Source organism: Cucurbita maxima, unplaced genomic scaffold (assembly GCF_002738345.1).
Source record: "Cucurbita maxima cultivar Rimu unplaced genomic scaffold, Cmax_1.0 Cma_Scf00034, whole genome shotgun sequence".
Taxonomy (NCBI): Eukaryota; Viridiplantae; Streptophyta; class Magnoliopsida; order Cucurbitales; family Cucurbitaceae; genus Cucurbita; species Cucurbita maxima.
In genome coordinates, this window is record NW_019272050.1 from 1,519,136 (window position 1) to 1,532,773 (window position 13,638).

At 36.1% G+C, this 13,638-nt stretch overlaps 3 protein-coding genes across 6 annotated transcripts in view; 1 reads left to right on the forward strand and 2 right to left on the reverse strand.

Annotated features, from left to right (window-relative positions):
- Window positions 1-4,978: 4,978 nt before the first annotated feature.
- Window positions 4,979-8,321, forward strand: LOC111467399 (probable LRR receptor-like serine/threonine-protein kinase At1g14390). The gene is made up of 7 exons (XM_023112264.1): window positions 4,979-6,735; window positions 6,819-6,949; window positions 7,035-7,278; window positions 7,353-7,546; window positions 7,627-7,658; window positions 7,724-7,835; window positions 7,929-8,321. The coding sequence occupies exons 1-7, from the start codon at window positions 5,493-5,495 to the stop codon at window positions 8,157-8,159; spliced, it is 2,187 nt and encodes a 728-aa protein (XP_022968032.1). The 5' UTR covers window positions 4,979-5,492; the 3' UTR covers window positions 8,160-8,321.
- A 133-nt stretch (window positions 8,322-8,454) lies between these two features.
- On the reverse strand, window positions 8,455-11,783 carry LOC111467401 (ubiquitin-conjugating enzyme E2 2-like). Its single transcript, XM_023112270.1, has 6 exons — window positions 11,593-11,783; window positions 10,778-10,911; window positions 10,628-10,653; window positions 9,917-10,006; window positions 9,485-9,573; window positions 8,455-8,758 (listed from the first exon to the last, which is right to left on the reverse strand). Exons 2-6 carry the CDS (start codon window positions 10,900-10,902, stop codon window positions 8,630-8,632), a joined length of 459 nt encoding a protein of 152 aa, XP_022968038.1. The 5' UTR covers window positions 10,903-10,911; window positions 11,593-11,783; the 3' UTR covers window positions 8,455-8,629.
- Window positions 11,784-12,913: 1,130 nt separating this feature from the next.
- LOC111467400 (ubiquitin-conjugating enzyme E2 2-like) overlaps window positions 12,914-13,638 on the reverse strand; it is a 4,094-nt gene continuing 3,369 nt past the window's right edge. For all 4 annotated transcript variants that reach the window (XM_023112267.1, XM_023112269.1, XM_023112268.1 and 1 more), the window contains exon 6: window positions 12,914-13,227. In XM_023112267.1, coding sequence (XP_022968035.1) covers window positions 13,099-13,227 — 129 coding nt within the window. In that variant the 3' untranslated portion in view covers window positions 12,914-13,098. The remainder of the gene's footprint in view (window positions 13,228-13,638) is intronic.

The following is a 13,638-nucleotide window of genomic DNA, read 5'->3' on the forward strand; positions in this document are numbered from 1 at the left end:
ACCGAGAAACTATTTCAATCCTTATTCACGCGAAATTCTTCATTTATTTTTACAAGAATCGGAGTACAGATTCTTCATGACAAACTTGTGAGTATTAGGTTCTTCATTTCAATTTATATATATATTAATTTCAAGGAGCGGTTAATAAATAATCTTTTATTTTTTAATATAATCTATGCTTAAAAAAAAACCTTATATTAAATTTAATAATATTTTATAACGATAAATATAATTTTTAAAAACTCAAGTTTTAATATTACAATATAGTATTCTACAGCCATATTTTGACCCGGACGTTTTCGGGATGCCCCTAATAACCAACGAATGGCAAGTGCTTCTCCTTGTGTGGATCCTATTTTAAAGGGAACTTGATGAGTTGATCCGCTTAGACGTCTTACCTTTACTGCTATATTGTGTGTTTATATATACATAGAGTGAGTAAAGTGAGGTAGGACAGAAGTTTGGGTTAGTAATAAATTATAGTTTACCATATATATTATATTTGATATTTTATTATAAGGCAAATATCTAATATTTGCCTTATTATCATAGGTATCTTTCCATTTATTACTATTTCCATATCCTTGTAATTCATTTGATTATAAATAAGATAACTTTCACACCATTTGGGTGTGGTGAATTAATCAAACATTCACAAATACGATCAACATCATCTTAATAGACAATAATACAAGTTTAATAAAACTTGTCTTCCTCTCTTGTGACGAGAAACGTAAGTCAAACATTACCCTCTAAAATATTATTATGATGTGATATTTCCTTATCTTTATATTATAATGATATGACGTCTTTTAAATTTAGTTTTGAATTGTGAGATTCCACGTTGATTGGATAAGAAAATGAAACTTCGTTTATAAGGGTATGAAAACCTCTTCTTAATAGACATGTTTTAAAATTGTGAGACTGACGACGATACATAATGAATCAAATCAAATAAAATATCTACTAGCAGTAGAATTGAATTGTTTCTTATTTCTTCTTCCTATTTTTTATTTTTTTAAAAGAAATGTAAATAAAAATATTATTCATGGGTCGTAATTTTTTTTTCATATTTATTTATTTACATTTGACTAAATTAATTTTGATATTAGAAAAAAAAAAAAGTAAAGATTTTAAATAGGAAAATGATGTGTAGAGAAAAAAAACAAAGAAATTCGAGTATATATATCCATTAAAATCATCTTTAATTGAATTTATTACTCCAAATTAATTACGTCATTAATTAGAATTAAATACTCTTAATTCCACAGATTGCCAAACACTTGAGAGTTTGGTTTATACGTAGGCTTTGTAAAATTACGCATGAATATTAATATTTATATTACGTTTGGTAGGCAAGTTAGATTTTGTTATAATATTTAATTATTTTATTATAAGTATATTTTGAATTTTAAATTTAAATTTTTAAATGGCATAATTATATAAAAAGGAATAAAAACGTTAATATATACAGTATTTCATGTTCTAATTTAGAGTATATGCTTAGTATACTTTCAAAATGATTCTAGATTATTAAATATGGTATGATATTTATTTATAAAAAAAATTGACTTAAAAATTATCACAGTATATGTGACACTCAAGTAAAGAGCGGTACATGAATGAATCAAGGCTACGTCCAAATGAAGACGATCACGAGTATAAGATAACTAAGAAATTACCTATACCAACTAAGAACACCTTTTTTTTTTTTTTTTTTTCGCTCGGCGGCTTAATCATAAAAACTCCAAAGTTCAGTGTGTTTTGCTTGGAGAATGCGAAAAGAATTCGTGTTAGTCCACTGACCATCTGAAGAGGAATGTTGGGGTCGTTTTTCTTGGAGCATACTGAAAGGATTCGTATTGGTCTATGGGGATAGTCTTCACTATTAAGAAGCGAGAAGTAGGTAACGTGACCATCCTACAGGAAAATATCGAGGTCATTAAGTGCGAAAACCATATTTTAAATCTTTCATAAGTCATTACATAATATTTTATAAGAACGTTGCAACCGAACAAATAACCAATTATAACACAAATTTACAAATTTAAGAGCGAAGATGGCAAATAGTGCTAGGAATCACGACTCTCCATAATGATATGATATTGTTATGATAATGGTATGATATGGTTCACTCTAAACGTAAGCTCTTATGAATTTGTGTTTGAGCTTCCCAAAAAGCCACATACAAATAGAGATGTATTCCTTACTTATAAACTCTTTTTCAACAGATACATATGAACAAAGCCCTTGAACGATGATTGGATCTCCATGGATCAAACGTAGAAGAAGAAGAACAAACGTAGCATGTTCGTCAGTTGACACCAAGAGTTCCCCCAAACACTTCATTATAGGAAAACGTTAGTTAAAACTTGGCCTAAATGAAGTCATTCAGGGAAACTCTAGGAAGCAAATGACCTTGTAACCAAAACCCATAATGCATAAACTGCATGAGTTTGGTATATTTATATGCACTCTTGTGAGCTTCATATATGGTTCATTCATGCCAGGAATTGGTAAGGAATCAAAGGAAGTGAAAGGCGCAGAAAGTAAGCTTGTATGAACCTAGACGACTTGTTGGGTTTAATTTGGAGATATTATTGTAGCAAACAGAATAATCCATTTCTCACCCTTTTTTTGGTCTAAAGGGATCCCTTAGATGCAAAGTAGATATTAAAATCCCAATATGATAACATATATACTTTCCTTTTTCTTCCACTTCGTTTCGACGCGACCGTCCGTTGATTGATTTAATTAAAGGTGTTTTATAACACTCCAAGTCCACCGCTAACACATATTGTCCTTTTCGGATTTTCCCTCTCAAACTTACCCTCAATGTCTTTAAAATGCGTTTGCTAATGAGCGGTTTCCACATCCTTATAAAAAGTGTTTTGTTCTCCCCCAACCCATGTGGGATCTTACAATTCACCCCTTTGGGGCCAACGTCCTTATTGACACACTGTCTCGTAGCACATCGCCTGGTGTCGGGCTCTAACACTATTTGTATTGGTCCAAGTCCACCGCTAGCAGATATTGTCCTCTCTAGGTTTTCTCTTTCGGACTTTCTTTCGATGTTTTTAAAATGTGTCTGTTAGGAGAAGTTTCCGCACTCTTATGAAGTGTATTTTGTTCTCCTCCCGAACCAATGTGGAATCTAAACACATGAACCAAATTAAAACTAAATTCAAATCATAGGAATTATCGAATCCATGCTCAATCTATAGAACTCAAAGGTCGAGAACCTCGTTTTGTATAAACTAGTTCGAGTAATGCACGATAAAGTGAGATTAATCAAATAAGGGGTTGTTTGTTTGTTTGTTTATAAGATTTGGAATGAATTCCATTTGAAGTGGGAGAAGATTCATAGAAGGAAAAGGACGGATGAGCGAAGAAATTGATAAAGAGGTTCGTCTTGTCCACTGATCATACCCATAACCTACATTCTTCAAACCCTTCATTTGGTTCATGATTCAGACCAGGTTCGTCTTTGTATAAGCCTGCGCTGTGTTCATCGAACACAAGCTCAGCTTTTCACTAGAGTTACCTTCACCACTTCATTCGGATCGGTAGGTAGGTTAATCCATTTGAAAAATTCGATTAATCTAACTCAATTTATACGGATAGGTTTGACTCAAATAAATGAAAACTAAATTTGATTGAACCAATCCATCCAAATTTATTGTTAATTTTAAAATATACATTTGTGTTTACCATATAACTGGCTAACCAGACCCGAGATCCTCCTCGGGCGGATTCTTCCTTTTGCTCTTCACTATACATGGTATTAGTAATCGTTTCCAACTGTTGTTCTCCTCTCAATGGCAAGTTCTTACGCGTTACTAATCCGTCCGCCACTAGAAACACCACTTTCGTCCGACTTGCATGTGTTAAAAATGCCACAAGCGTTCATCCTGAGCCAGGATTGCACTCTCCATGAGATTCATAATTGTATTACTTATCGTAGATAAAGCTAATTCAGAATTGTCTTTCCTTCCAAGGCATAACTTGTATCCAATACCTCAAAGTTTTATTTATGTCCAACTAAACCGTTTGGAAGAACTCTAGTTGATCTAAATAGAAACACGAACAAAAATCATTATGAACATGAAGTAACATCTTAAAATCAATCGGTAATAAAATGAGTAATTCAAACACTACAATTCATTGCTTCCTCGTGTAGTTGTTGGATCGGGGTTCGATGTCGGCTTTTAAATTGTTTTTATCTATACCACATTTTTCTCATAATATCAAAACATGCTTTGTTATGGGAGATTTAGTGTTTGTACTCTAAAAATATAATTGATTTAGGCATAATGTTAAATATTTGAATAATTGGCGTTGGTTAATGGGCCGAACCTGGTGGAGGCAAGAAGTGGCGCATGGGGCGCTGCAAGAGCGCTTCACCCTCGCGCCAGCGGCCGACTGGGTGGCGCTGGACTCCGATACCAGCCCAATCCTCCGTCCATGCCGGCCAAGTGGTCCGTACGCTATGGATATGGAAAATGGAGAAACCACCTGATCCAACAACACCGACGCTACTGTTCATGGAGCTGTCGCTGTGAATTATTGAGGTTTCTATTCATTTAGGGCTTCGACACAGAATCGGGCTATTGGTATTTCTTCTTTCCTTTCTATGGTAGCGAAAACTATGCGTTTTTCAATGAATTTCATGTGCTAAGTATCATTTCCTTCTTAATCTTGGATGCTGGTACCAAGAAATACGTTTACAATTAGCAAGAGTACAAATATTGAGCTGGAAAAGGCTGCTTCCTCTTGCAATATATCATTATTATTAGGACAAAAAAATGGATTAGGTGTAACTAATCCCAATAAACCACAATTTGGAAGAGTCTCCCTGGCTTTCAGGGCAATTCTTATCTCTCTCGCTTTCAGTCAACTTCAACCGACAAAGCAAAACTACAAACGTTGCGAGAACCATTATGGTAATTTAATCTAAACCTTCTTTGGCTCCTCTGGGTCTGTTTGATATTTGGCTAATTAGCCATTTTGTTCAAGATTCTATCATAGACTACTAGTTCTTGAGATCCCTTCCAGATTTCACTGTGCCATATTTTTAAAATAGCAATCATTCATAAGGCCACGTGAGCTTAAGAGACAAACTTGCGAGTTCACCGTAGAGAATTTGGTCAAACGCCAGGAGCTGGCTGATGAACTGAGCTTAGTTGACTTTCTTGCACAGTCTGATGGGAGAAAGTCTGAGTGAAGTGCGGCAGGGGAAGTAGAGTTTAATTTTATATTGTGGGTTGCATAGCACATGATTTGGATTTGTTTAATCTCTTCTTTTGAGTTCTTGACTGTTGGAATTTCCTTGAGATTGCTTCACTCACTCTTGAGTTTCTTCTATATCTTTTCAGATCTCTGATTAGTTTCCAAACAATGGCCGATTCTGCCTTCCCCTGTTCCCAAATTTTCTTTTTCCTTGCTTTTCTGATGAGGTTTGCAGCAGAGCTTTAAGTTTCAGCTTCAAGAACATGAAGAATTCCTGGGTTTCTTTCTGTTTTTGGTTTCCTATATTTGTTCTTGCTGTTCTTGTTCCAGTTTCAACTGGACAACTTTCTCCAAGTGAAAGCAGAATCCTTTTCCAAATTCAAAAGCTTCTGGAATATCCTGTTGCTCTTCAACAATGGTCAAACTGGACCAACTTCTGTTATTTACCTCCTACTTCTTCACTCAGAATTGTCTGTTCTGGGACTCACATAACAGAATTAACTGTCATTGGGAACAAAACCTCCCCCTCCAAAACCCCAAAATCAGTTTCTGTGAGTTCCATCCCTTCTCAGCAGACTCTTTCCAATAGCTTCTCCATTGATTCCTTCTTTACTGTTCTCACCAAGCTTTCGAACCTGAAAGTGTTATCATTGGTGTCTTTGGGCTTGTGGGGTCCTTTTCCTTCCAAAATCAATAGGCTCTCATCTCTGGAAGTGCTTAACATAAGCTCAAATTTCATCTATGGAGGCATCCCTGAAACAATCTCTAAACTTCAAAGTCTCAAGAGCCTTGTTTTAACTGATAATTTGCTCAATGGAAGCGTTCCAGATCTTAACGGCCTTGCAGTTCTTGAAGAGCTGAATTTAGGACAAAATCAACTGAGCCAAAAAGTTCCACCTCTGAGTGGAACTCTTGTGATCGTCATATTGAGAAAAAACTTGTTCAGATCTGAAATTCCTTCAAGAATCGTGGAACTCAATAAGCTTCAACTATTGGATATTTCCTACAATAAGTTTCTTGGGCCAATCCATTCTTCTCTGTTCTCTCTACCTGCAATACAGTATCTGAACCTAGCTTATAACCAATTAAGTGGAGCACTCTCTGTCAACACAACTTGCAACAGAAACCTTAAGTTTGTAGACGTTTCCCACAACCTCTTGATAGGAAAGTTACCCTCTTGCATTGGGTCGAATTCGTCGAATCGTACGGTAAATATGTCATGGAACTGCTTGACAGGTGAAAACTCAAAGTTCCAGCATTCTCTTTCGTACTGCCGTAAGGAAGCAATGGCTGTAAAGCCTCCAGGTGACCTACAGAAACAGAAACCTGGCATCAAACTTGGTCTTATGCTTGCCGTCATAGGAGGCGTAGTGGTAGTTTCCGGTGTTGTTCTGTTATTGGTTTTTGCAATCATCCGAAACAGAAGAAGAAGAAGATTTGGAGAGATGAAATATGAGAAATCTACAGTTCATAAACAATCTGTTCGTGGCTCTCCACTGCCTAACCGTAAGCCAATACTGTTCTCCTTATACTTTTCTTTCACCCAAATCAAATTATGGTTTTGTTCTTGTTAACTTTATTCTACACAGGACGAGTGCCACAGACAAGGCTACCAGCACTTGGGCTGCCGCCTTATCGGGTCTTCGCAGTGGAAGAGATTGAAGAGATCACAAGAAACTTCGACCCATCAAACTTGGCCGCTCAAGGATCCCAAGCACAGGTGAGGAATCGATTCAAACTTGAACTCTTGGGAGATCTCAAGGAGATGTTAATTCAATTAGAAGTTTTCTGTTCAATTCTTGCAGATTTATAAAGGGTGGCTGACTGATGGTTCAGTGGTTCTGATCAAATGCTTTAAACTAAAGCAAAAACTTGCACCTCAAGCCTTAGCACGGCACATGGAAGAGCTTCCAAATCTGAGGCATCGGCATTTGGTCAGTGTTGTTGGACACTGCACCGTCACTTACCAAGACCAATTGAACCCAGCCAGTACCGTCTTCGTTGTTAATGAATTCATATCCAACGGCTCATTGAAGGATTGTCTTACAGGTAACAGAACAAACCCATCTTCATTTGGATTCAAAGTTTAATCTCAAAACAGTCATCTGAACTCATATACACAGATTGGAAAAGGAAGGACGCTCTGAAATGGCCACAGAGAATGGGAATTAGCATCGGCATTGCCCGGGGAATACAGCATCTGCATACTGGAATGGCACGGGGCATCTTCGACAACAGTGTCACGATTGATAACATTTTGTTGGACGAGACGCTGACTGCAAAAATAAGCAATTACAACGTTCTCATGCCGCTAAAGGTCGAACAAAATTGTATTGACACTTCCAACTGATTGCAAGTTTTGTTAGTTTCTAAGACTGGTTATTATCAATTTTGCAGGATGCAGAGAGCGGGTTGAATGTACCAAAAAGGTACCATCCTTTTTAGATTCTTCTTTCTGCAACAATCCAATAATCTAATCTATTTCTTAATGCAGAAGTGGGAATCCGGAGAAGGAAGACATCTTTCAATTTGGTGCCATTTTGCTGCAAGTCATCACCGGTAGGCCGATCACATCCACAAGTGAACTGGATGATCTGAAGAGTGAGGTATCATCTCATAAACTGAAAAAAAAAAAAAAAAATAGCATCAACATTTGGTTTAACACATTCTGATGCCTTATATATTGGTGGTTATGGCAGTTTGAAGGTGGCTTGGCAGAAGGACTGAAATTACGGGGCGTTATCGATCCTTCAATTCAGGGTTCTTTTGCATTTGATTCACTAAAGACGACAATTCAAATCGCCATCAACTGCCTCAACAAAGATCCAAACAAACGCCCTTCCATTGAAGATGTACTCTGGAATTTGCAGTATTCAATGCAAGTTCAGGAAGGATGGACAAGTAGTGGAAACCTCGGAGCTTTCATATAGATGAACGAATCTATAAGGGGCGGGAATAAATGTAACCAGAGTCTACAAATATACAGCTCGTATTTTACCTTGCCAAAACTTTTTTTTAAAAAAGATTGAAAGCCCTTGTACAAGTTGGTAGTAAAGTTTGGCAATCATCTCTTTTTATATTAGCCCTCGATCGCCTGTAATTCGTCGTGATATAGGTAAGAACCACCCATTTAAGGTCGAACTTCAATCGATAAAATGGCATTTACCTCGATCAAAGGCCAGAATTAAAGAATAAAAGAGAACTTACCTGAGAAAGATGGCAAAATACTAGACCAGATAGTCAAATTGAAATAGACCAAAGTAGTTCATCTTTATAGACCAAGCAAGCATATCACATAATAAGCAAATTACACAGCAAATTGGTTTTCTTCCCAGGCACAATATCATGCAAACAAGCCACTCGACTATCTTTTTTTGTTCGCCTACAACCATTTCTGTGGCTAATCAGCAGTCCAACTCTGTTCCACAATTTCACGTACTCTCCTGTTGTACTCACGCTTGTTCTCACTAAACATCCTAGCAGCTTCAGAATTCGCAGGAGAGTTTGGATTCGGGTCGCACAGCAACGACTACAAGAAAAAACATGGAAGTGTGTTGGCAAATCAATGAAAAGTACAAGCATACCATGTAACTTTTGAATTCCTCAAGTCAGAAGTCCAATACAATCAATACTATCACATTCTCCATAATACACCAAATAAACCGGCAGATAATTCATCATCTACATTCCTACCTTCGTTTGTCCCTTTTCTAGGTGGGCAGTCGTTTTCCCCTCTTCTAGGTGGGCAGTATTATACTTGTTGCGTTGAACATTATTGATCATATAATTATTATAAAAATTTAGATTAGACAATTGATCCTTTCTGACGTAGGGCGAATTCCAATCAGATTATTAGACAAAATAATTCTAGTTCTTAAAATTTGATCCTAAGTATTAAAAAAAATCAAAAGTCAAGACAATCAAAATTAATGCCACAAATTCAGAGATCAAGAACATGAACTAAAAGAATGTGGCCTTTTATGGCCTGGGTCAGTGGGGAGGGCAGGTTTACAATTAACTGCTCGTTCACACAGACAGTTCCATAAATATGTTATGATAGGCATCCAGGGGACACACGAACCATATGCATTCTACTTCTAGGATAGGGCATAGAACAGGAGCAGTAAAAGGTTTCTTTAAAAGATTATGATTACAAGCTTTTCATTTGTACCCATAAAATGAAAACGAGCAATAAATCATATAGCAATAAATAGTTACAGCCTTTACATTTATTAGGGCCAAATAGATTAGGTACCTGAATAGAGGTGAGTATAGCAGCTACATCATAGATTGGGCTCCACTGATTTTGCAGAATGTCCAAACAAATGCTTCCATCAGCATAAACTGAAGGTGATAGGAAACGCCAAACAAGAAAAAAAAAATGTAGTTTAGGAACATTTACAAGAAAAAAATGTAGTTAGCTGATGGATTTTGACGTTTGTTAGCAAAAGAAAATAAGCTAAGCACAGAAGAAAAAATACAAAATAAAATTAGCTACGCACAATATAGAACCATAATAAGCATCACTGTGTAAACAAAAGGTAGCTTGACAAAAAACCTAAAGGAGAACTACGCTTCTTCTTGAGCCTAGTGCCAAATGAAGATTAGAGAAAACCCTCAAACTGATCCAGAATTAATCAAATAAAGCATGAAATGTTTGTAGAGGATAAGTTCCTGGTGATCTTACTATTAGGGTGGAACATTCTTGACACAAAGCGGACTGTTGGTGGCTTATTTGGATAATCCTCCGTGAACTGAAGAGTCAGCTTAAACGTACCTGGTCAACTCAAAAGATGGGTAGCCAAATTATAATTCCCAAACTACAAGTTTACAAATAAAAACTATTAAAGGAATACAAAAATCAGATGCAAAATTGATTGAAATTTTCAGAAAATTAAATAAGATTGTAGCATGTTCCTTCAGAATGCATTCCCATAACTTGCGCCAGGAGAGATGAAAGCAACTTGACATTTTGAATTCAAAGTCCACGGAAACCATAATCAGAATGAAAGTTTTAATTGTCTTGAGTTCTAAACCAGAAAATATAACACACATCCATATCCAAATAGCGGAAAAAGCTTAAAAAGAAGACCATGATCATGAAATAAAAAACTTAATGCAAATCAGAACCAGATAATTTTAAAATTGACAAATTAATATTACTTTACTACGCTAATAGCTATATGGCCAACGCATATGCATATAAAACTGAGATAAGTAAAAATAGTGCTATTTGTTGGAGTGGAAATGCGCCATCAGTAGTTATAGTTTTGAACAGAAAAACAAAGTGAAATCATCAAGCATGAAAAAAGTAAATCATCAGAAAACTAGATCCAGATACAACTTTGTCGTCTTCATAATAAGTCATTAGACCCAGAAAGGAAGAAATTGAGAATACCTCCATCCCAAGGTGTATCGTCAGGCCTGCAAAAGCCGACAAAAAAAAAAAATATGTAAGAGACCATAGCATCGGTTAGTCCAGAAGCAATCGTGCAAGAGTTTTAAAAAGAAAAAAATGTCAAGGTCATGATTTATTATCCCAGCTTACCCAAATATAACGGCATTCCATAGCATGATATTATTGTCTTGAGGAGCACCACTGATGCCCGCAGGCGGATCTTGCTGCAACCTCTTGAAGTCTCTCATCAGTCTCTTCCTTGCAGAAGTAGACATCCTCACCGGCTGAAAAAAAATCAAAATTCAAACATCAAAAAGTATGTTATATCCAAACATCAAAGAGTACCGTTGAAGCAGGATACAAAAGATCGAAATTCAACCAAGTGAAAATCGATAAAGAACGTGAAACAAGTTCAATCAAATGAGGAGGAGGGACCTCTATCTTCCATGATATCACCCTAGTGGACAATGAACCACTTCAAGGACGTTTCTTTAAGTAAATTAAAATTGTAGGCTTGAATCGAAAGTCTAGAGCCTATATCGACATGGACCAAAAGGATGGAGAAGGAAGCAATACCATTTAATTCCAGTTAGGACGATCAAGTACGCAAAGAAACCTCCTTAGGCACATAATTTAATCCAGAAAACTAACTACTAGCTACTGCAAACCGTGACGTAACCAAGCTAAAACGCCAGCTCGTTGCACGTCAATAAATCCTTTCCCTAACCCTCGCCGTAAACAAAACCCCTAGATCTCTGTCCAAAACTGCCAGTCAGACAAGCAGGTTCCATTTCCAAACAAATTACCGCCAACAAGCCTTTAACACCTCAGTAAGGGTACATGTACATCCACGTCGAAAACAAAGGCCAGTAACACAAGGGTGATCCACGAATCGGAGCAAAAATTAACAAAGCGACGAAAAAAACACAAGAATTCAAACAATTAAGGTGATCGAAATCGCTTACCCTTAACCTAGCGCGGCGAGAACTTCAGGCGATCTCGATGGGTTCAGAAACGAAATCAAAGAAAAATCCCGATTATTGGGAGTAGTCGACAAGAGATTTTCACCGGTGACCGTAACACGATAGGAGGAAGAAGGAGCGAAATAGAAATCCCAAATTCTGATTATCAATGAATTGAAAGGAAAATTCACAAAATAAATAAATAAACAAATAAATTATAGCCACGTGGCAATCTGAGTAATTTTGTGCGTTATTCTTATTTGCTATTTGACCGGCATTTTAGCGCGCACCTTAACAAGACGCCGCCTTGGCCTCCCATCATTAAATATCGTATTGTTTAGCTTAAGACATTTCCTCTTTTTTTTTTTTTCTTTTTTTTTTTTTTTCTTTATTATTGATAATAAATAAATTGTTAAATTATAAAGAGCTTTATCCAGTTTAAAAATATTATTCGGTTTTAAATTATCTTCCATTAAAAAAAAATTTAAAAATATTTTTATCCACAAATTTTAACAATATTTTAGGTAGACATAAACGAGGTTAAACTATGTCCAAGTAATCGAAAAATTAGATTAGCACATGGCACTGGTGTCACCATTACAGGAATAGAAAATGTCCCAAAACTATTAATATAATCTCATTTTTCATACATTATTTTTTTTTCAGGACCTAAAGTGGAGACAGACAATTGAACTTGTTAAAGAACCGAGCGACTCATACCACTTGCAATTGGACTTGGTAAGGAACTGAACGACCTATACTACTTCTTTACCTCATAGAACAACCTTGTTTTCACATCAGCTTGGGTTGCATTATATTTTTAAAAGTAAATTTTCATATTTATTTGTATGGAAGAAAAAAATGTGGAGAGAAAAAAAAAACAGAAAAGAAGAAAAATATATTTTTTTTTTTTTAAATTTCATTGGTGTTCGTAATTTTTACGCAATGTGTCGCTTTCTGTCTTCCGCTTTCCTAGCATCCTATCTCATGATGAGTCAGTTGAATTTGTTTTTTCGTCACTTTAAATTTTCAACAGATATTTGTTCTTCTGCGATAAAAGTGATTTACTTTGACGATATGAATGAACGCCCCACTGGGCCACTGGCTTCTGTCTTTTCTGCTTGTTCGAATCTTTCACATATTGGATTTGATACGCAGTTTCTGTCATACATTGAAATTGAAAAGGAAGGAGGCTGAAGAAAATGCCGACAGCCTTCTCTTGCCGTCGGCATTGCCATGTTCTAGCACAAGGCTATTGAAGTTTCCTATACTCGGTTTATCTCGATCAGAAGGCTAGAATCAAAATTTTACTTGAGAAAGATAAAAAAACCAGAGCAGATAAAATTGAAATAGACTAGAGTAGTGTTTCATCTTATAAACCAAGCAAGTATTTCACATAATACGCAAGTTAAGCAACAAATCGGTTTTCTTCCCAGGTGTACAATATCATGCACACAAGCAACTCGACTCCGCGACTATTTTTTCTGTTCGCCGATAACCATTTTGTTGCTAATCGGCAGTCCAGCTCTGTTCCACGATTTCACGTACTCTCCTGTTGTACTCGCGCTTATTCTCACTAAACATCCTAGCAGCTTCAGAATTAGCAGGGGAGCTTGGATTTGGGTCGCACAGCAACGACTGCAAAGAAGAACATATATGGTATAAAATATATCATGAGAGGAGGGAGAGAGAGAAAAGAAAGCCAGACGTTTAAAAATGGACCTAAATAATTTTATAAGTTTCATTTATATTCTTAACCTTTAAATGGTTTCGGAACAACCCTTTGGTCTCTTCTAAAATCAGAAAGCATGGCACTGACTTGTAATAACATATGTACGCTATGGGCATAGATGGTTTCAATTTTATCCTTGTACTTAGGGTAAGTTTTAATTACCTGATCTTATCATTTCACACCCTTAACTTTTAAAATTGTTCAGAAGGACCTGTTCATTAGCTTCCCCATCAAAATGAAAATAGAAATATGGCAGGGCAGTGAATGAAAATGATCAAATGGTCTAAATCGCAAAAAAAAAAAAAAAAAAAAAAAAA